At 37.4% G+C, this 23,806-nt stretch overlaps 2 protein-coding genes across 2 annotated transcripts; one reads left to right on the top strand and one right to left on the bottom strand.

Moving 5' to 3' along the window:
- Positions 1-2,918: 2,918 nt before the first annotated feature.
- Positions 2,919-6,489, top strand: LOC128859896 (uncharacterized). The gene is made up of 4 exons (XM_054097033.1): positions 2,919-3,120; positions 3,533-4,562; positions 4,625-4,836; positions 4,900-6,489. The coding sequence occupies exons 2-4, from the start codon at positions 3,567-3,569 to the stop codon at positions 6,272-6,274; spliced, it is 2,583 nt and encodes an 860-aa protein (XP_053953008.1). The 5' UTR covers positions 2,919-3,120; positions 3,533-3,566; the 3' UTR covers positions 6,275-6,489.
- Positions 6,490-10,875: 4,386 nt separating this feature from the next.
- Positions 10,876-12,506, bottom strand: LOC128861724 (keratin, type II cytoskeletal 60 kDa, component III). The gene is made up of 5 exons (XM_054100071.1): positions 12,429-12,506; positions 12,297-12,317; positions 12,137-12,241; positions 11,229-11,275; positions 10,876-11,144 (listed from the first exon to the last, which is right to left on the bottom strand). The coding sequence occupies exons 1-5, from the start codon at positions 12,474-12,476 to the stop codon at positions 10,961-10,963; spliced, it is 405 nt and encodes a 134-aa protein (XP_053956046.1). The 5' UTR covers positions 12,477-12,506; the 3' UTR covers positions 10,876-10,960.
- Between the last annotated feature and the right edge of the window lie 11,300 nt (positions 12,507-23,806).

Below are 23,806 nucleotides of genomic sequence, written 5' to 3'. Positions count from 1 at the left end.
TCGTTGTCTGTTTACTAGTAATATAGGTAGCTATTGTTTGGCTTAGTGACAAGTTCTGTTGTTTTGGTGTTGTGTATATAGTTATCATACAAGGTTATGATCCCCCTCTCTGAAAGGTCCCCACAGCTTCTGCAATGTGGGTTAAATGGTAACCCTAGCTTTTTCGCGTGTGTGCCGATCGTCCAGTGACCGGGAAACACAGCTACGAGTTTAGAAATTGAAAGGCGAGGAGTCCAAAGGACATTCTGAGTCCTTCGTATATAAGATTGGGGCCAAAGGATTTTCGAAATAGCACTGAAAAATGGAGCTCCATCTTTCTGCGCTTCCGTGAGAAATAATTTGTGCAGTTTCCCTTTAACAACTATCAGGGGGATTTCCATGACCGGGGAGGATGTCTCTGAGGCCAATTCAGTCCCCTTCCTGGCAAGCTCATCAGAAATTTAATTTCCCTCTATGTTCCTATGTCCTGGAACCCAGATCAGAGAAATGTTATCTGCACACCCAGTAGATTTGATCTCTTTACAGGAGTTTACTAACTTCGTTCTGCACTATGGCGTCGTCAGAGCCTTGATCGCGGCTTAACTATAGGAGAAAATGTTAATATCTCCCTCGCTTTCGCGTTCCCTAAGCATTTTGCATGCCTGCAGGATCGCAAAGACTTCTGCTTGAAAAACACTAGCAGTATTCGGCAGTCTAAAGGAGATATATTAGATAAATTGGCTGATTTAGAGGAAACCCCTTCTCTGCCTCCCGATTCCATCTTGAAACCTTCAGTGAAGATAGAGATGCAAGCTTCGGTGCAAATTTTCCCTCGATCCAATCCTACCCATTTGGAAAGATTGCCCTAGCATGACTCTCAAACTCTAGTTTGCGGATAGAGAGATCTGTCCGAAGTTCGGAGAAATACGGTGTTAACCGCCCGAAAATGCTACCATATTCCTTGAGAGATTGCCTCCAGAGGCCAACCTCTTTTAACCTGATTGCACTTTGAGCTCCGGAGGAAATAACGTAAAAGTCGATGGGAAGTAAGTGCAAAACGATATTCAGGGCAGCACTGGGGCAAGTTTTACATGCTCCGGTAATGCCACTGCATGTAGTCCTTTGCACACTCCTCAGTTTCTTGATATTATAGCCCTTCCGAATAGCTTACCACCAAACCAGGCATTCATACGTTAAAATTGTCAAAACCACTGCGTTGTACATCCACAGCATGTCCTATGGCTTGAGTCCCAATTTTTTACCGAACATAGATTTGCAGGAGTAGAAGGCTATACTGGCCTTCTTTATGTAGATTCCTGTGTAGCTTCCTATAAAGCTTGGAGTCAAGTATCATTCCAAGATACCTAATATAACTTCCTATGAAAGCGTCGAAAGGGTGGAGGTTTATATTTTCTGGTAAATAGCACCAGGTCCGTTTTGTCAGAGTTGACTCGGAGGCCACAAATGGTAGCCCAGCGACTGAGTACAGCCATTGACCTTTCCAAAATCTATGACCTATGGCTTAAATCCCCATTTTTTACCGAACATAGATTTGCAGGAATAGAAGGCTATACTGGCCGTCCTTATGTAGCTTCCTGTGTAGCTTCCAATAGAGCTTGGAGTCAAGGATTATTCCAAGATACCTAACTTCCTATGAAAGCGTCGAAAGGGTGGAGGTTTATATTTTCTGGTAAATAGCACCAGCTCCGTTTTGTCACAGTTGACTCCGAGACCACAAGTGGGTAGCCCAGCGACTGAGTACAGCCATTGACCTTTCCAAAATATCAGCCATGACTGAGGGAAACGGTCTCGATACCATTAGGACAAAGTCATCGGCGTATACTACTACCTTAACCCCACCCTTATTTAGCATTATCAAGGCAACGAACTAGTTGATGAATTGGTAGACTGCGGTTCTGCGGAGGATGAGGATAGTCAAGATCATTTTCGCTGTCGCCTTCGGGCTTTCGCCAGACGTAGATGGAAAATATATGAATCGATGTTCTCTTTTCATGCGCAAACTGCTAAGGTTCTTAAAAAATCTGAAAAAATCCGTAATTGCCAATATTCGTACCAGTCATCATCGGGATATTCCTGTTCGCTTGGGTCTAAATGTGAATATAAAATGGTGTTAGTTTCAAAATAACTTCACTCAACGGTTCTCCTAGATGAATAACGTTTTGATTTTTAATATTTGTTCCATCTATTCGATTCGATTTTAGATTATCAAGATTATATTTCCTTGTAAATAGTACAATGGTGGATTTACATTCAGTCCCACCTCGTTGCTCTTAACCTATTTGAATTTCATGGCTTGGGGTATCTTCCAATTCGCCCTTGTATCTGAAGTAATGCCTCAACAGCTATGTATATTCCACAAGAATGGAGATGGCGTTCAACAGTTTATATTTCTACCTTCCTGACACTCATCTTGCCATTTATCTAAACCACCAAAGTATTGTTTACTCATTGGATGCTCGGATAGAAATGCAAATATGATACAGCAGATTTCATCACTCAGGAGTGTTTCGTACGTATATGAATTTAAAACTTTCAAAGCTTCTTAATGAAAAGTAAAAAGGACGATATAATAAACAATTCATATCACTAATGTCGACAGGGCTGATATGGTTAAAATAATTTTTACATTACTTATTTATCTATGTTAATATTTGATTTTTAGTCTAAATATATCGATAATAGTACAAAACTAGGCAATTCAATATTAAACTCTTAACTGTTTTTTATGGAACAACTGTATTTTGCATAAATGTGGCTAAGCCATTTACATGTGTAGTTGTGCATGAAGTTAAAAAAGGCGTAAGCACTACGAAGCTTTTGAAAAAGTTTTTTAAAATCACCAGGCGGCCTGGCCTGCCTCTCTTTCTCATCATGCAAAAGCTGAGCAAAAAGTTATTGAGCAAATGTTGTCAGTAGACCAAAAAGCCAGTTCAGATAAACGCAGTAAAACGGCTAAGGAAATTTGTAAATAATTACTAAATAAATAAATCTAAATATGTGTAGTTCTATGGAAAAGCGGATTACTTAAATTAGTGTACGAAATGGTTGAAAGACATTCAGTTATATGTAGACACAGTATATAATTATCGCTGTGAAATAAATAATACGTTGAATAATCAGGTACGTTGAATAAACCAGGTGTTCTCCATATAGTTGTTTTGAAACTTTAAGGAATGTAAAATATTAAAAATTGCTCATCTGTCGAACTTTATTTAAATTATTCTTTAAAAAGTTAGTTGTGGAATTTTCTATAGTGAAATTTGTGGCAAATTGAATTCCTTTACATGTAAAAAAGCAACATTTCAGTATCTCAAGCCGTCTTGCTGCTGCGCATGTCACTACCAGGCTATTTTGCCTCCCTTAAGTGCTTTTATTTGTTGCTGTGTCTGCGAGCTTTTTTGTTGCAAGGTCTTGTTCGGAACTGGTAAAGGCCACATCTTGTAATGACATTCGAAATAAAATATTCTATTGAATACTTATCGGATTAGGGTATTTGCTTGATATTGACCATTCAATATTTTCTTTTCAACAGCACCTTTTTAACAAATTGGTTTCACATCCCGTAAATGGCTGCAGTTGTGCACGGCTGTGGTAGTGGCTCTAGTCCACGTCAACATCATGGCAGCAACATTTCGTGCGCTGGTTTGGCTCATCGTTCACAGCATCCGCCACCCACACCCATGTATTCCACAACCAATAAAATACCGAAATATTCGCGATCCAATACGTCGATTAGTAAGCATCATCAGCTCTATGGTGTTGGAATTGGAAGTGTGGAAAGAGGTTTGGGTGCATGTGGTAACGCTGGCACACTCAGTAGCACTCTTGCTCTCACCACTCATCAGTCTCAGTCCTTTAATACCTCCTTACCACCTATCACATATATGGCTACTACTGGTGTTGGTGGTGGGGGTTTACATCAACATTCCTACTCGAGCGCCCAGGCACCGGTGTCAGCGGATCCGTGCCGCAACTATTGGGGTCATCCGAGCCTCTATCGTGGTGGTCGTCATCACAATAAACGAAAATCGGCTGTGGAGCTATTGGCTGAGACAAAGCCATTTTTTATAAAGTCAGACACTGTTATGGAAAGATTACATCAATCTAGCTATCGCGCTGCTACCATCGCCAGTGCTGGGAAACGGGGACGTAGCAGTGTGTGTGATGGACGAGATGAATTGGGAAGTGTTAGTAGGTACAAGCCACCTGGTTATCCAACTGAAATAGTAGATGCACACGATATGCGCACGGAACATCGTTTTAGCGTTCCAACTTCTTCCACTGGAACTCTTCATCAAAGTAGTCGCCCTAGTACGTTTCAGCATCACCATCATCATCATGATCATCATGCGCACATAAGCAGCAATACACGACACAGTGATCCTTCTTCCAGCAGCTTGTTGCAAAATAAGGTACGGATGTTGTTGGCTGGCGGTAATAGCATTGAATCGGCAAGAGATCGCACAATCGGAGTTATTGGGCGGAGTTATCGTGGAGATCTTTTGCGAAAAATCGATTTCAAGAACAAAAGCAGTGGTCGCGGATGCCTTGCTGGCAAAGAGGTGAATCCCTTTTAGTTCATAAGCATGTTCGAATTTTTAACTACGGGCTTATTATTTTGCAGCTAACGTCTGTAAGCTTCTCCAATGACGATGATGCAACCATACGGCTGCCCCCACCCACTTTTATAACGCCGCAGTCATTTGATAATATCTACAGTTACGGCGCTGAAAATAGTAGTGGCGATGAACCACTTGTACTGACTGAGAACTACCGACCTATTAGTCCGCCAGCCGAATACGCAGCAGAGTCTAACAAAACCGAGTCCCGCTTCAGGTATGTCGTTTAGTACAGGTTTGAATTTTTTGGCAAATGTGTAATTGAACACTTTCTTTGCAGATATAATTACCAGCGTTCACATTCCCATTCACACGAAATTGCCGCCGATCGTAATTCTCAGTATAACATCAATAGTCATAAGTCATTACCTGACTTGCATTCGCAAATAAGTCGTCATTCCCCGCATAGCGAAATCCTCAGCTGTTGCAGTAGAGGCAATCGCTCAATCAAATCTGCCGGTGAGTCGTCTCTTAATCGTGACTCGGGCGGTTCTTCGGGCCACTACACTCACCGTAGCGAACCTTGTTATCGACAGCAACGCGACAGTGTCGATCGCGATATGTATGCACAGGCTAATACTGACAACTGTTGTATTAACACTATTTCCACGCCTATGGAGTACCGTCGGGATTCTGGTTCTTCAACACAACATAGTGCTAACTCAAATGGCGCCGGAGTAGGTTATGCTTCACCTTCGTTTTTGCGATCGGGGATCGGTGATTGTACCGAATGCCGTTGCAAGAATGTTGTACGTTTCGAGTCAGATGATTATTTGTTTAATTTTCCGACACCAGAAGTACCGGAGGCCTTTCAGGATGACTACACGCCACCTTCGCCTTCAGTGCCCCGTTATGATATAGACGAGTCGCGTTTTTCTAATATACCAAGCTTTCAAAATCTGCAACTTCATCAGCAACAACAGACACAAACTCGAGAGCAAGACCAGCAGCAGTTCTTTAGTACTTCTGTTTATAGTAGCGGTAGTGTAAAGTCACCTAAAAGTCCAGCAGGTCAAAGTCCTGGCTCAGCACCTTCCGTTGAAGACATTAGTCCACCGCCTATAGAATTCAAACGACAACGTTGCATTCGCTTTAAAAGCCGAAATCGTATATCACTGCCAAACGCTCCATCACTTCCTAGTAGCATTGCGGCACAATGTGTGGAACGTGTGGAACCTTACCATGCTGGCTTGGATCAACACTCGTACTTCTTTCCAAGGTGTTTCTCTACGGATTCATATACATCACTAGGGAAAAACTATGCAGAACCCGTATCTCAGGCGACGTCAGCCTTAGCTATGCAACTAAATGGTAGTCAATCAAATGACCGCGAAGCTGTAGTACTAGGTATAGCAGAAGGGAACTTTGAAGAACTAGAAAAATTTTTTGATCGACTTGGTTTAAATGATGAGAAGTTTCACGAGATATACAGTGTCCCCAGGCGGCGTAAGAGCGCCGATACCGACTCAGAAGGCTCTAGTACCGTTTTCTTCTCTGATGTGAGTACTGTGGATTCGATGCGACTTCCGGATAGCACTGAAACACAGCCACAAACCGCACAACCATATCGACCCTCTGAGCCACCATCTATTGTTGAGCGTAATGCTCGAATTATAAAATGGCTATGCAATTGCAGGAAGTTGCAATATGTTTAACGGAACGAGTAGAGATCTACAATATATAAGTAAACATACTATACATATACAATATATATGTAACAACCATGCATATTGACGTACTACATTATGTAATAAGTAAATACAAGTATATGTAATACCAAAATGAAAAATTAAAAGACTACAAGGGATTGTTAGGTGTATTCATAAATAGTGAAAATGTATCAGAATGGCAATACTTGTTCTTCTTGAAAATGGGCAATAAAGAAGTTAAATATAAGTTTCTCGTGTTTTTATATGTATATATATATATTATTAGCGCGTACACCCTTTTTGGGTGTTTGGCCGAGCTCCTCCTCCTATTTGTGGTGTGTGTCTTGATGTTGTTCCACAAATGGAGGAACTTACAGTTTCAAGCCAACACCGAACGGCAGATATTTTTATGAGGAGCTTTTTCATGGCAGAAATACACTCGGAGGTTTGCCATTGACTGCCGAGGGGCGACCGCTATTAGAAAAATGTTTTTTTTAATTTTGGTGTTTTACCGAGATGCGAACCAACGTTCTCTCTGTGAATTCCGAATGGTAGAGGCGTTCTAGCGAAAGATAACCGCTGTTCTGCTGTGCAGAGAACAAGACCTATTCGAACAACACGCGAAGTATAATTGTATTCTTCAAAAACCTTGGCTGACGGTTTCGCGAGAAACTTCGACACCCCACTCTTCTCTTAGCCCACTATCAACATTTCTTGGCGAAATCTGAGGGTTTGAGGCTACTTTTCACAAAAAAATACGTTCGGTGCGGTTAAATATTTTCCGTAGTGTTCCACTTGCAGATTTAGACTCCAGCATATTTTAATTTTTTGCACAATTTATTATGTTATGATTAGTTCGTTGGGCTAAATAAAACATTTCACACTTTTTCCTATTGCTTAGCTTGCTTTTGACATTTAATTATATCAGCCAACCGCAGGTGTGCTCAGCTATTTTCACTGGATAAAAATATCGAACAAAGAATTTGTCTTAAATTTTGTGTTTTGAACGGGATATCGTGTGCCGAATCGTTGAGAATGCTGCAGAAAGCCTATGGCGAGTGCGGGTCTATGAGTAGTATAAGGTTTTTGCAGAAGGCCGAGAAGTCGTGGAAGATTTGCTCCGATCTGGTCGCCTATCAACGCCTTCAACGGAAGCAAACGTCCAAAAAGTCAAGGAAATGGTGGTGGAAAACCATTTTAAGTTTCAGGAAGGTAGCTTGTGACCGTAGCGTGTCTCACGAATCAATTCGCAACATTTTACACTATCAATTGGGCATGAGACGTGTGGCTGCTCGACACGTTCCAAGACAGTTGAATTTCTTTCAAAAAATTCATCAGAAGAAGGTGGCTGACGACATGCTTGAGCAAGTAAATTCGGACCCAACGTTTATCCAGCGCATCATAACAGGTGATGAGTTTGACATGCAAACCACTTAACAGGCGGCTGAATGAAACCCAAAAAAACACGTCAAAGTCGGTCAAAAGTGAAAATCATGCTACTCGTTTTCTTTGATTATCATGGTGTTGTGCGCTCGGAATCCGTTTCAAATGTTTCTACGGTAAATAAAGAATATTATTTGGAAGTTATGCGACGTTTGAGAGAGAATGTGGAAACGGCCCAATTTGTGGAAGCAAAACTCATGGATCTTGCACCGTGCATGATAACGCACCGTCTCACAAGGCTCATCTTTTGAACACTTTTTTGACCAAAAACTCGGCAAATATCATCACCGTATTCACAGGATTTAGCCTCCTGAGACTTTTTCCTTTTCCCAAAACTTAAATTGACACTCCGCGGACGTCGCTTTGAGTCGATAGAGGTCATTTGGGAGAATTTGCAGAAGGAGCTGAAGAAGATCTCTTCAAACGCGTTTAAAAGGTGATTTGATGACTGGACTAATCGTTGACATATGTGTATTGTCTCGAATGGAGCCTTTTTTGAAGGCGACTGACTAACCTCGAACGATGTCCGTTTTCCAGATAATATTGCGTTTTTTATAATTTACATACGATTTGATATTTTGATCAACGCATCAGTATTAACTGAGTGAAATAACCGTATATCAAATCCGCTTAGCAAACGATGCCGAAAATAGATATATAAAAACACTTACTTGACAGCTGAGAGAAGCATTTTTGTAGCTTTTGTATTTTTGGTTTAGCTTACTTTGATGGATTCTAAAAGTTAACCGTTACGAAATAGGTACCTACTGGTAACTATGTAAGTTGAAAAGCTCTCCAAATTCAGAAGAAAGGGATCGTTTTTGGTTAAAAAAGTGCAAGGAGCTTGAATACATTTTCTTGATAAATTTTATGTATATGTAAGTATGCAAGTTGCCATAAAGCCGAACGAGATTGGATAAACTAGTCGCGCTGGCACGCACTGTCGGACTGGAGGTCAACATCGTTAAGACCCAGGCCATGAGAGCTAACCACAATAACGCAACGCAGATCTTGGTTAACGGATGCCCGTGGAATTCGTTGAAAGCTTCTGCTACCTCGGCTTCATCGTCACGGCAGATGGTGGAGCAGATGATGATGTTAACTGCAGGCCAAACAAAGCAAGGGCGGCATTCGGACGAATGCATACAGTATGGGGGAGTTCGCAAATCTCCAGGCGCACTAAACTACGAATATTCGGCTCATACGTAAACGCAGTATTGTTGTATGGAAGCGAAATATGGCTGGTCTCTAACACCATCACCAACCCTTCATCAACAAATGCCTTCGTATCATCTGCAGAATATTCTGGCCACACATCATCAGTAACGACGCATTGTGGAGATTAACGAACGAGGAACTTATCCTTAGGCAAATCAAGCAAATCACAGAAAGTGGCGATGGATAGGTCACACATTAGGAAAACCACCAGATAGCATCAGAAGAATGGCATTGGACTGGAACCCGCAAGGAGGAAGAGGCCGCGGTCGACCAAAAACACTAGGAGAAGGTCGATACTGCGCGAACTAGCAGATGGGACGGTGCAAAAAAAAAAAGAGCACAGAACCGTGTACGATGGAAGAGTCTTGTCGAGGCTTTATGCTCCTGAGAGGAGTGAGCAAGAAAAAAAAAGTTACAACAAATATTACAACTCTATTAAAGGCTTTTGAAATAAGAGGTGATATTTTGATATTAAAAAAAAAATGCTATTTTTTAATATAAATGAACGGATGTTTATTTCATTACAATAGTGGAAAATAACATCAGGCAAATGACCACCTTGAACACGCTTACAGGACAATATCCTTTTTATGAAATTTTCCATAACCGAATTGCAAAGTGGTTGCCCTTTGTCTTCGATAGCCTCACGAATTCCATCTTGGAGGTCTTGAATCGACTCTGGGCTGTTGGCGTAGACCTTTTCTTTCACGTGGCCCCAAAGAAAAAAGTCACAAGGTGTTAAATCACAAGATCTCGGTGGCCAATTGTGATCACCTCTTCGAGAGATAACATGGTCCGGAAACTTTTACGGTAAAAGATCAATGGTTTCGTTGCTTGTCTTGTTGAAAATAAACATTGTCCAGATCAACACCATCCAGTTCCGGCCATAAAAAGTCGTTAAACATCTCTTGATAGCCTTTTTTATATTTAAATAACACCTGTTATTGGAAAACTCTTAAATTAAATTAGGAAATTCGAACTAATACATCTGAAAGTTTAATACTTTGCTAAAATAATTCAGTTGTAGTATTCTCGTACAGTTGTTAGAAAAAACTAAGGCGTGTTTGTAAATTTACGTGGATCGAATGCAATGCGCCGTGACGGAAAAATGCGCCTAATATAAAAATGTTGTATATGTAGATGTAAAGTGCGTGCAGATACTGGATTGGTGCACTTGAAAAAAAAATCAAAAACATGTAAATCAAAATTTTTAAAAATAGTTAACTTACAAGTATAGTAAATTATAATGACGTACGTATATTTGTTGATGTAAAGTTTATGCAGTTGTTCGTCTCTGGGCAACTGCAAATAAAATCTTTTAAAAACAATTTATGCACAAATATCCCAACAGAACTTACTAATTGGAGTACATGCAAAGATCCGCATGAGGATAATAGAAAAAACAAGTTAGTTGGTGATGGTTTGTGTGCAATAATTAATCAAAAGTTCTATAAGTATTATATATGAGTACACTAATTAACTGTTCCCTACTACTCGCGCTTATCAGCATTACGTTTGTGCAATATAAGAAAATTAACTAAAATTCGCAATGTTCTCTACAGTGATAATCGAATATTGGAAACGACTTCATCGTTGCTGGTAACCAACACTGCTACCATCGCACTGAGATGGTGATAATCATTTTATCCTTTCGTAATGGCTGAAACCGTGTAAACTTTAATTACAGGGCTACCACGGTTGGCAATCAATGGCGACAGCAATTTGGGAGTTACTTGGCAAAATTGGTACATTGATAATTCAGATAAAGTGGAAAAAAATGAATATCGAACGAACGAATTAACTTTTTTATTGCGTTACCACCTGGTGGTTGTTGTCAACGACACACGCATACGCCCATATTCGGATATTAAATGTTAACACAGTCATTGATTCTGAAATGGTTTCATATCGCAGGCAAAGTCATTAAACAACAAAAATTTATAATATGTATACACACATAATATGCACTTTTATTTAATTTTCGATGAATGTGCAATAGAGTAAAAGTGAGAAGTAAATAAAGTAAGGAAGTTATCCTAGTAGTGAACCGAGTATGCCACCAGTGCCACCAAGTAAACCACCACCAGGACCTCCTAGTAAGCCACCACCTGATCCACCAAGAGCTGGTTGTTGTGACTGTCCACCACCACCACCACCCAGAAGACCACCCAAAGCATTACCAACCAGTGGGAGACCATTCAAGTTCAGCAGACAACTGTAAAATAATGTTATAGTCCAATATTAAAAATTAGATTATGTATTATTACGAGTATTCATTATAATATCATTTAATACATACCGTAAATCGAGACGTATCAAGGTTTGGCAAGCCCATTTACGCATGCACTGTGAAATATAAAATATACATTTACATATCATAATAATGAGAGCCTCGAATGGTTTTCTTAGCGATTACAGAATTTGCTAAATTTCTGATATTTACAAGAGAGAAGCAATTTCGATAAGTAGTGATTGGCTTATCTTCGGTACTTAGTTTTTTAAAATGAATGTTACAATTTGATAATAATTTATTCTATAAATAAAAAAAATAAAAATAATTGGCGCTTATACCCTTTTGGGGTATTTGAACGAGTTCCTCCTCCTATTTGTGCGGTGCTTCTTGATGTTGGTCCACACATAGAGGAAGAGTATTATCAAGAATAGAGTCGAGCTAAAAAGGAAGATATTTGAAGTCGGCTGCATCAACCTTTAATTCGGTCTGATTAAGTTGTTTTAAAAATCATATCGGAACAATTCACAAAAAGATCTATAGGTTCGATTTTGATAATGAGCTCTTTAGTATACTCATATATGAAGTTATATTGTATTTGGACAATTAGCTTGTATGGAAAACAAATGATTTAAGCTTCAGCATGCTTTCTAGTGGACGTTTCAGGTATGCTTCTTTGTTGTATAAAAACTGAAAGCAATCAATCTACGAAACCCCACCATACTAAGAGAGTGTAAATCTATGCAAGACAGTTTTACACCCTTTTTGAGCGTAAATAGCTTTTATGAAATATGCTTGAGCTCTAAGGATGGTCAGTCCTTTGATATTTCATGTCTAATAAGTTGTGATCGAAGGGAATTTTTTCGGATCATTTGAACAAAAAAAAAAGAAAGAAAAATTGTTATAAATAAAAATTAGTTACAGTTTTCTTGAAATCATAAATTTTGGTGCTTGTGTGAGGCTCTAATTATTCATACCGCTTTCAATTCCTCAGTGGGCTCGGGACAGGCATCTTGGGTATCGGGCTTTTGCGTTGTAGTTAGTGTTTCTTTAATCCCAGGTACACCCCACGGCAATGGTGGCTAGAGATAACATAAATGTTAAAAAGTGGGCGTGCTGCTCGAAGAGAATACTTACTGTTGAGGCAAATGTGAATGTCTGCAATAAAATAGTTAAATTAAAATATTATATTTATACACATTAGGCTACTACTTTATTATGATAGCAAAAATTAAGTGCAGACATATATGTATGTAAATACTTTCTTACCATCACAACCAACATCAACACAACAATTCCAAAAACTGCGCGAACCATGTTTTTGCTAACTAGATTTCTGTTCTGTTAACCGTTTACAATTATTCTGCTAAAGCTCGCAGTACTGATTTATATACTTAATCATTCGATGCTTTTTGCATACACCTGTTGTGCAGTGTGACCCCACACTTTTACATATTTCTTTTTAAGTACATATGATAACTCTGTTTATTTACTTAAATCGCGTTGATGCAGTAAATACAGTTATTTTTGAGACTGACCTACAGCAAGAAAAAAAAATTGTAAAGCTTTATCTAAAGAAATGTTCAAATAAAAATGAGGTCAAATACTACAGCTGAAAAGCGAAAAAAACCATTACAGCACGAAAAACAGTATTGAACCCGGATTATAGTTAATTCAGGGTTTGCCTTTGTTTGGGGAATAAAACAACGTTTTTATAATCGTGCTATTTTTATATTTTTATTATCCCCTTGTACTATAAAGTAGGTTTAATGGATCTAAAAACTTTTAGGCAATGCAAAAATTATGGGGGGATATTAAATTTTATGACGCAGAACATTTTATTGTAATAAATAGTTAGTTCAGCAGAAACTTGCAAGAGAGTAGCGCACAATTCTCTCTTAAATAGAAAAATATCCAAAAAGCACGCGAACGCCAAATTTGTAAAAACTTGTAAATCTCTATAACAGCAGATTAGCGCCATGCTTTCGTTAATTTCATGCGGTATTTTGCAGGCACAATTTTTGAACAGCTCAAACTTACTAAATAAACTCTAATAATCTGCTTATTGCATTTCTATTTACTATGCATTTTAAAATCAGTTTGTCGCTTTATTTGATTGATTAAATGCCAACTGTCTTTAATCAGCTGTTGCACATTCTCGACAGTTAAAACTTTTCAGCAGGAATTAATAAGTTTCCCTTTAAGTCAACAGTCACATTACGCTCTCAATTCCTTTACTTTGAAGCTGATAATTTGTGATAATTTTCAATAATAGTTATAAGGTTGTCTAATAGACTGGAAGACCCGATCTTGACCACCGACTTGACCGAGAAATTGAAGTGAAAATTAAAATCAGAAAAATAACTATGGGCCTCTTTTTTTCACCAAGACTTCGCAATGGCGAAGAGATGAAACATTTGGTACAAATGAACATAGTTCGGCAATGCGGGAAGAGAGCTGCCTTAAATTACATGTATTGGAAGGGCAGTGCGTCTAATGAGCTATAGCCATAATCGCTGGCGGCGTATCTTAAACAATAACTTCGTTGTTGCTTTCGCATAAAAATTTCTCGCCAAGTTAATCCAGCATAGAGATAGCGGGCGGGGAAAAGGCGAATAGAAGAGTCTTTATGTATCTAATGACATTCAGAGCTCAATAAAATTGACCACTAGAGTGTACAAAGGTGAAATGAACGAAAATTATCTCTATTACTTTGACCTTAAAATTTATTGTGCTTTCTGCTCTTCGCAATCCGTCATTTGAACCCAGTTTTTACTATATAAACCTAAGACGGTATTGGGTTGGGCTGGGCGTATACGACTCTCTTCCGATCATACCAGGCGGATAAGGCAACGTATTTGAGAATCAATCGTGACGTTGTTTCCTGTAAAAATACGCATAATCAACACGGTATGACAAATGACCAGTAAGAATGTCTGTGAACATTCTCAGTTCGCCCTTAGGGAGGCTTTTAAGTAGTTTGAATCTTATCATATCCTTCTAATATCATAAACGTGAAAGTTGAACATATTTATTTATTTATTGACTCTATGAATATACAAAGTTTCTTTCAGACCAACTCGAAAGTATAATATAATATCTATAAAATTGATTGCAAAAGATTTCGTAAGTTAATTCTCTCTAAAAGATTAGAGCAAACTATATCCCAATTATTAATATTAAAGGTAAAAGACAAAGAGAGCACAGATGTTGTTTAAGGGCCTTAGATTTATTAATAGTAAGCGAGAACTATACGTGGAGTTCTACACGCACATACGAGTATACCATGACCTGGAGTGTGCCAAGGCTACTTTCGATCCGTGAAAAATCCTACGCTATCTCCTCTTATCCCCTTCTTTATATAAATACATATATACATGTGAAAGTTTCTTTATTTGTTGTAGTTTATACGTTTCTGTGTCAATTAATCGATGGTGAAGAAATTTTTGTGAATTGTGAACATACCTTTGATTAATCCCCAAGTGACGCAGGGGTAGAGAAATGCTAAAAAATATAATTTATCTTTCGAATATAGGAGAACCAGCAAACTAACTAAGTATGAGGAAATATTCATGCAGGAACCATTATTGACTCTAATCAGAATTTTGCATGGGGTATAAAAACTTAGGTCTGCTTTGTTTAAATTTGCTCTCTTTGAAGCAGGACTAACGCACACTTTGGTATCTGGCTCAGACCTCTTCTGTTCAGACTCGAAGAATACCTGCCAACTACCTATATATCTATTTATTAATTTCAATAGTTGATATAATACTTTTTAGCACTGACTTCAAGGTCTTCAACCGCCATGGCGGTAATATTAACCTTACTTATTGCGCCAGCGATACATTACATATCCCAACGTTTTTACAAAAATGTTACTCAACAAAAGTAAATGATAATAACTATGAAAGACCGAAAGCAGCACTGCTTCATAGGCCTAAAGTTTTAGAGTTTTGGGCGAAAGAGGAAATAGTTTATCGAAAATATTATCCAGAAAGCCACTTCAAATATGGTTTCTGGCCCCGTAACATAGGTATAATAAAAGTTCGTAAAAAAACGTTGAATTGTCCTACAGAAATTTAAAGTAAATACAGTACCTCCAACAGGCAGTGATCTTAATCGTCTAGCTGCCAAACTCGGACATTTACAGAGGAAGTGCTCAACAGCCTCCTTCTCTGAAAGGCCCCCACAGCTTCTGCAATGGAGGTTAAATGGTAAACCTAGCTTTCCGCGTATGTGCCGATCGTCCAATGACTGATAAATACAACAACGAGTTTTGAAAATTGAATGACGTGGAGTCCCCAGGATTTTTTGAGTCCTTTGTCTATTGTACTGGGGCTACAGGCTATGCGAAATAGCGCAAGAAAAACGGAGCTCCATCTTCTCTGTGCTTTCCTGAGGAATTAGTTGTACAATTTCCCTTTAGTTGTACAATTCCCCTTTAGTTGTACAATTCCCCTTTAGTTGTACAATTCCCCTTTCTGCTGCGGTAACAGTTTGCTGTCACGCTCGCCAAGACTTCAAGGAGCTCTTTTGACAATCGGAAATCCTAAATATGGTGTCATTTATTTTAAAGTTGTAGTAATAATTTTGACAACTGAATACGCATACATAAATGACCTCTAGCCATCGAATTCAGTGACATTGACTATCTCTGTTAAAATATTTTCTTCTCTCAAGCCCAAAATACGTTCTCATAATTTTTATGTTATTTTTGTGTTAACCCTTATTTTGACAGACATATGAATTGTCATATAGAGTACCAATGGGTCTGGCCGGACCCAATGGGTCTGGGTGGGAGTAAATCTATCATAATTTTGTGGAAACTTCAGTTTATCTTTATTCTAACATTTTAAAAACTTAGAGTATTCTATAAATCAAAATAAATATTGAAATTAAAATTACTTGTTTTTATGCAATTAAAACATATGTAATAACATTTCGAATGTTGCTGGCAAACAGCTTCTTCACACTCCTGGCAGAAGAATCTGGTTTTACGGCGATGTTTGTTTTTTCTAAGGTATCACTTTTGGTTTCTGTGAGGGTTTTGGGCAGCTTCTGTAAAATGTGCTTGTTATATATACAATTGTCTATTTACAAGTTCTTGAATACATACCTTACATTCTCCCAAAATAGCTTCAATTCCAGATCGACAAGCGGAATGCTTCATAACATGTATGTTGTTACGTCTGCACTCGATTTGCGGAAGTGCTAACATTTCCGATAAATCGCATAAAAAATGTCTGCGTGCGTCTAATTTAGTGTAATTGTTATTTTCTTTGCATATATATTAACAAAACTTCCTAACGCCATCACATCTACAATATTGTAAAAAAACGCAAGAGTCCATCTCTTTGTCTTCCTTTTAGTAGTGTATCGAGTTAGCATTTGGTCCATGGCATCAACACCCACTTTATTTTTGTTGTAATACATTATTGCTGCTGGGTTTTGATTGGCGCCTTCAACTGCCTTGTCATAATGAACCGTTGATAGTAATATCACTGCTTTGTTTTTCTTAGGAACATATGAACAAATTAAGAGGAAAGAACTGTCCTATTCTTGTGCGTTTTCATTTCGGGTGGGATGCATGCTTTATTGCTTCGAAGGGTTCCAACGTATGACAGCCCCAAGCCAATTAGACGCTTACATAAATTAAAACTGGAAAAGAAGTTATCAGCAACTATTGTGCGCCCAGAATTTGCATATTTTGAAACCAAACGTATAAGCTCATTTTCTCCTTGGTTTTTTGCTCTGTCCTCATTGGGTTCTTTTCCGGTATAAATATTTCCAATCAAAGGATAATGGGTTTTTGCATCACATGCCCATACTTTTATACCGTACTTAGCCGGTTTTGAAGGTATATATTGTGTAAATTTTGTTCTTCCTCGATAAGGAAAGAGTTGTTCGTCAACAGTTATCTCACTATACGGTCGAAAATTCTTTTGAAGATTTTTATTTAGAAAGTTCCAAATGTCTCGTATTTGTGTTGCTTTATCAGTTTCTGAGCGAAAAGATCTAGTACGCCCGTCATCGAAGCGTATATAACGTGATATTGTCAAAAAACGACGATAAGACATCGTTGCTCTGAAAATTGGCATCTGGTTCGTTTTCCGCAAAACTGACCCTGCCTGATTATTGTTATTGCTGACTCCTGCTGCAATAAGAATACCAAGAAAACCTCTCAGCTCTGCTTCGTTAAGATCTTGCCATTCTTTTAGATTAGTAGGATGTTTCAAGTTCCATTCATTTGTTTTTGCCGTACCGTACTTGTTTGTTTCGCTTATAATAATATATGATAGATTTGGTGTAAAAAATGCATCAAACACTTCAACAGGCGAATTCGATTTGATAGTTGGTCCACCGGAAGAACGCAGTATATTATGGGAGCGAATGCGACCACTTTGAGGCACTGTCTTACTCCAAACTGTCCCATATTTGCCAATAAAGTTGTTACTTACATCAGTATTGAAATCGTCATCGCTTTCTGAACTACTATAATCTTCCGCGACTTCAATTTCATATTCAGCTTCAATATCTGAAGCTTAAAGTGGCGACTCATTTTCATCGTCTAAGACACCAAAATTAGAATCATTATCGCCATTTTCGCTCTCATTTTCAATCTATTTTACTCATTTTCACTGAAAACACCAACTATTCTTCACTTGAATGCAAACAACAATTTATGACTTCAAATGACACATTCAATATGAAGAAATAAAAATATTTTGTATTATGGGATTTCAAATTCAAATTAGCAAAGAGAGCCATGCACAAACCGAAAATAAAGTAGGCCGGTGCATACAAAAGTATATTGCCCCTACGTTATACGCGTAAGGGTCTGGCTAGACCCATTAGTACTCAATGTGACTTTTTCACTGGAAAAGTTAATTTATTATATATCTATAAAATTTTATAATTAGCTGCATGAAAAAAACTATACTAAAATACAAACCAAGGATATCAAGAAGCAGTAAAACATAAAAGAGCCTCCTGTCATATAAAATAGTGAAACAAAGTTTAAAAAGGTCTGGCTGGACCCATTGGTACAAATGAGGGTTAAGTTTTGCATGATTTTATAAAACACGTGTATTTATTTGGGTTATCAGGAGTCCCTCATTACTTACTTACTTACGTATCATTATTATGCAATCAAATACATTCGCTAATATATTATAAATATATATTACTACCATCAGTCTAATAAAGGTTATATGTACAAATTAATTATATCATTCTCCCTATTATTCTCCTCATTACGAGTATTGTTTTGGTATTTTTATTTGATTACTATTTTTATTGTTATTTATTAACCATAATAAAAATTAAAAATTATTAGTAGCACTTCATTAGTAGTAGTCAGCCTGAAAGTATGCAACATTTTTGTTACTAACACAAGCATATTCCTCATAATAAAGATTTCTCTTATAAGGGGCACACTGTAAACATACACACTTTTTACAGAATAATGGTACAGAATGTTAATGAAATAAAAGACGCAATGTTAAATAACATTTTTTCGAGTACTAAAGTGAAGATTCACTAGCAGAACAATTTTGTAGTTTTGGAATAAGCGACCATCGACTTGTTTGGCGCAAATCAGGAATTGCTCTTGAGGAATACAATTTTGTTGCTATGGTCAAACACTGTGACAGTGGAGTTATGGTGTTGGGCTTTGCGAAGCATTGTGTTAGATAGACTGAGTGAAGTCCTAAAACCACTACAACATCGTCGTTATCTGATAAAACATTAATTTTCGTTTTTGTATTGTATATTATTTATGTTTTTATTATGTTTTAACCCCTTACTGCATGATTTAATTCAGCGTTGAAAAAAAAATTGTTTCTCGGTGGAAACAGTTTTATTTAATTATAAATAAGGCATATTAAAAGAAATATAATGAAAAGTATTTTTTTGGCCAAAAGTGCTTATTTCCAGTACAATACCATATATGAGCTCATATGCGGTAAAGGGCTAAAAGTGAACGCAGACTTTTTGGTTGCTATATTTACATGTTGTTGCAATTACTTACCGTTATGGAAAAAAATGAAGTGAAGAATATCGCTATTATTTTAAATATGTTTGTTTAAACTATAAGTTTATTTCGTTTTTGAACAATTTAAAAATATTTGTAAGGTGAACGCAGGCTTTATGGACTATGTGAAATTTGCTCTAAGACATCTTTCCAAACATTGTGTCCACTAAATCCAATTTTTGTAGTTTTTTCGACAGAAACATGACTATTACTAAATTTTGTCGTATGGTATACTTGTGATTTTATCTACACCAAAAGAAAATAGTTGAGTAGAGTCACATCATCATTAAAATTCTGGAAGTGAAGTATAGCTACTCGCCACGTAAAAATGTGTTTCGGATTCATATTTGAATTTTGTTATATAATATAATCGCATGCAAGAACAAGTAATTAAGGACTTTTAAATAGTCGGCCCTTGGTCGATATGACAGTTCCAATAGAGGATATTTAATAAATTCTGTTATAAGACAATCCCACGTTTCAAAGGCTTGTTGACATAACGAAGAATTCTGCATGTAAATAAAATTACAGTGGGGTGGGCGGAAGGGGCATCGTACACATGATTTTGAATTTGTTGTTTTTATTTTTATTTTTATTTCTTTTTTCTACTTTCTTATTTTCGAATAAAATTCAAACTTAATTACACGCTTGGATAGGTGTGAATGAAGGGCATGAATTGCGTTTTAGCGAAATGCTTTCGGCGCAGTTTTGCATACCTTCGACTTCTTGGCGTGGGAGAGAAAAATACTTAATTTTTTTTGCCACTTCTGGCAGTATTACTGTCTGTTATTCCTTTTGATGGTAAATGAGGTATGGGCAGCCAAGAACTTTATTAGTATCGACATCATTCCAAAATATCCAACAACAAAACTTTGGAAACTTTTCAATTTAATCAATTAAAAAAGTCGAAAACAAATGTACGCCTAGTACTGCAAGGCCGTAAGATTTGATTATAGGAAACTCGCTCATGCATACAAACACATGCAAAAAAATTCGTAAGTATGTTTAAAACTTATCACTTGGCAACTGCCGGAGCTATTCACAACAAAAGCTTTGCAAATTGTTACTTCAACTGTGAACATTTATTATCTGAAGTGGTTGTTTATTTTCTCACCTGCTGGAATGCAAAAGGAAAGCGTTTTGTCTTTGCGTTAAAGAGCCTTTATCTACAAAAGCAAATCGTTATAAATGCTTTAGCCAACGGATGTACTACAATATTATTTCAAAATAAATCCCCCAGCCCTATAAATAAATACGTATATTCTGTTTTATTTTTTGTATTTTTTCCACATTTTTTAACAGACAGTAACCTTTCGAGTTCATATTGGTGGTGCATTGCTTATAATTTGTCACACTTAGATTACCATCAAATGAATGATACTCAAGTCTGTGGAAACGTTCGCGCTTTTTGGAGGCAACGATGCTGACGATGCATTAACTTCTGAAGAAAAGAAAAGTGGCTTTCGGTATGTGAGAAAATTTACTTATGAGTCTATCGAAATCCAACTGCCATCTCATGCTCATTGGAAACTGCGGCATACTTTCAACCTGATCATAAGGCTTCCATGGAGCGGACTATGGCACATAATTACGATGCTCGCTCATTTTAAATATATCCCTTCATTTTGATGTTTGGAGCTCTTCCAACTTATGGCGTGCGCCTTGATGTTATTACACAAACTATTCTGTAGTTTTAGGCAGAAATATAATCGGAGGTTTTTATTGCCTGGAGTTTCATTCGCCCAGTGGGTTTCCAAGTCGGTCCCTACCGAATGATTGTCACGCAGAAACCCATTCGACTCTGGGGGTTATTACAAGTGACTATTATGCAAAAACCAACATCTTTATATGCAACCCGAAGCGGTATTTAACCAGAAGTGGACTGTAACCTTGTTAGATTATAAGAAATAAATTAAATAATAAAATAAAAAAATCAATGCGAATCATAAGATGCTTCCTAGTGTAAATGATTTGTAATTCAGCAGGTGAGTGTTCGTCGTGTTCATTTGAAAATGCAACTAGAATTTACGAGTAAGGTGTTTTTAGAACTTCAACGAAACTTCAATTCACCCGATCAGAATTTTTCTTAACAGTGAGTTAATTTTTATAATAAAAGAGTTAATTTTTTGAATAAAAAAGTAACTAATTTACTTAAAATATGATGTGTAAATTGATTTTAAATATAATTCCTGTGTTCCGTGTCCTATTGAAAAATTTAGCGAGCAATTTTTTTGCAGAATATTTTAACACTGGCTTCTATTTGAGTGGGTTTTTTCAACACTTTTTCAGGAAAATTTATTAAAAGGGTGGTTAATGGTAAAAAATAACTTACAAAAATTTTAAACAGAAAATATTAATATTGGCCATCTAAGGAGAAAAGCTTTTACAGCTGGAAAAGAACTCGATTCTAAAATTCGGAAGTGTAAATTAGCAGGTATGATAAAGATGGATGCCTGGTGTTTTTCTAAGCAATTTACTAGAGAACCATGGCAAAAATAATGGTTATTTCTTTTATATTTAAATAACTTTTTTATTATGTTTAACTTTTATTTTAACTTTAACTTAAATTTCTTCGGCGGTTTTTCTTTCTTGCACAATTAAATTCCCAAGTACTTAAAATGGTTATATTCCTGATTCAGAAGTGATGCATTTGGATACATTACGGATTCAACTTGATTCTTAATTGGAATTAATTGCTACAAAGTTAAATTAATTCCTTTAATAATAAGAATTTTAAAAGTTGTTTTATTATTTGACGGGCTGAAATTAAAAATCGCCAACATTTTTTACTTCTAATGGTAAAGAAATAATTAATAAAACGGATCAGAAGATCTAATGACGTAAAATAATAAAATAATTAAATTATTTTACCTAAGCCAATGGGGCTAAGGATTTAAAAAAGTGGCTCAGTTTAATGGCTGAGCTAGGTACATTTCACGCAATACCATCTTGGGACGAGATTGAGAAAAATTTGGTAAATGTTATAGAAAAGGGAAGAGATGTATTGACAGTGAAAAGCTAATTGAAAATAAATATGTTGTTGGTCGGTATCTCGTGAATGACTTTAGTATTGTTGGCTTCCAATGCTTCAATCGACAAAGCATTCAAGCTTTCATACTACCACAAATGAAAGCCCAAAGCTGGGATATCAAACGGTCTTGGTGGCCAATCTACTGGTCCGAGACGAGAGATAAATTGCTCACCGAAGCGACGACGCAGTAAATCCATTGTTTCACGGGCTGTATGGCAAGTAACGCCGTCTTGTTTAAACAAAATTTTGTGGATATCACGGACTTCAATTGCCGGCATAGAAAGTCGTTTATTATCGGCGCGCTAGTGTTCGCTATTCACTGTTACATTGCGCCAGCTTCATCTCTGGATAAATATATGCCGATGATTCCTCTAGCTAATAGGCCGCACCAAACGGTTGTTTTCAATGGATGTTATGGCGGTTCTAAGATGACTTCGGGCTGCTCTTTAGCCTAAATAGGGCAATTTGCTTATAAACGTAGGCATTAAGCCAAAACAGAGCCTCATCGCTGAACGCCATAAGTTGGCCTGATCACGCGATGAACACTTTTCACAGACCGCAGATTTTCGTAATATAATTGTACGATTTGTCAACTTTATTGTGGCGTAAGGGTGCGACCAGAGTGAGCGCTGAAAGCCGAGCCGAGATTGTCAGTGCGATAAAACTGATTACATACAAGTCAATACAAATAAGCTTGTGTATAACACAGTGAGCGCCGACAAGAGCAGAGAGCAAAGCCGATGAGTGCGAGAAAACAGTTTCAAAGCGTTTTGCTCGCTTTTTTGGATTGTTGATGTTTACTTTTTAGAGTGCAGTTGTGTTTTTAACACACTTTTATTAGGTCGGGTTGTATGTATGTATGTATGTAACGGAATCTTTGAGCTTAATTTTCACTGGCTTCTAAAAATCTGATCGACTTGAAATTTTGCACACCTATCAAGGACCGATGACAATACAATAATTCGATAAAAGTTTTCCATTATCCTTATTAGGATTGCCAGGATTAATATTTTCTTTTTTTACCTGTGGGCAAAAAGTAAGGTGAATTTGGTTGTAAAATGAAAAATCTTTATTTATTCTTGTAAATCAATTTTATCCCCTTCAAAATAATCCCCTCTCGATAAAATACACCTATGCCAACGATTTTTCCAATCCCCGAAACATGCCAAATAGTCCATTTCCGGTATAGCCATCAGCACCTTCTTCGATTCAGCTTCTATCTCCTCAATCGACTCGAAACGCGTTCCCCGGAGTGGCCTCTTGAGTTTTGGGAATAGCCAGAAGTCACACGGAGCCAAATCAGGCGAATACGGTGGTTGCGGAAAGATATGCGTGGAATTTTTGGCGAAATGGTCACGAAGAACGAGTGCAGTGTGAGACGGTGCATTATCATGATGCAAAAACCAAGAGTTGTTGGCCCATAATTCTGGTCTTTTTAGATGAATTGCTTCACGTAAACGACGTATAACGCTTAAACAATATTCCTTATTAACAGTTTGGCCAGGTGGAAGGAATCCATAGTGGACCACACCACGAAAATCGAAAAAAAACTGGCCAATGGAGTGGGGTAGCCGTTTCTCAGGC

This window comes from Anastrepha ludens, chromosome 4, assembly GCF_028408465.1.
Source record: "Anastrepha ludens isolate Willacy chromosome 4, idAnaLude1.1, whole genome shotgun sequence".
Taxonomy (NCBI): Eukaryota; Metazoa; Arthropoda; class Insecta; order Diptera; family Tephritidae; genus Anastrepha; species Anastrepha ludens.
The sequence above is the reverse complement of the archived record's forward strand: the minus strand, read 5'-3'. Positions and strand labels throughout refer to the sequence as shown.

What these genes read in the sequence shown, in the direction of transcription:
- LOC128859896 (XM_054097033.1), top strand. Translation starts at nt 3,567, where the DNA reads ATGGCTGCAGTTGTGCACGGCTGTGGTAGTGGCTCTAGTCCACGTCAA. An exon ending in GATGCCTTGCTGGCAAAGAG is followed by an intron (nt 4,563 to 4,624) that starts GTGAATCCCTTT and finishes ATTATTTTGCAG; the next exon opens with CTAACGTCTGTAAGCTTCTC. An exon ending in AAAACCGAGTCCCGCTTCAG is followed by an intron (nt 4,837 to 4,899) that starts GTATGTCGTTTA and finishes CTTTCTTTGCAG; the next exon opens with ATATAATTACCAGCGTTCAC.
- LOC128861724 (XM_054100071.1), bottom strand. Translation starts at nt 12,476, where the DNA reads ATGGTTCGCGCAGTTTTTGGAATTGTTGTGTTGATGTTGGTTGTGATG. An exon ending in TGTTGATGTTGGTTGTGATG is followed by an intron (nt 12,318 to 12,428) that starts GTAAGAAAGTAT and finishes ATTTTATTGCAG; the next exon opens with ACATTCACATTTGCCTCAAC. An exon ending in TTGATACGTCTCGATTTACG is followed by an intron (nt 11,145 to 11,228) that starts GTATGTATTAAA and finishes ATTATTTTACAG; the next exon opens with TTGTCTGCTGAACTTGAATG.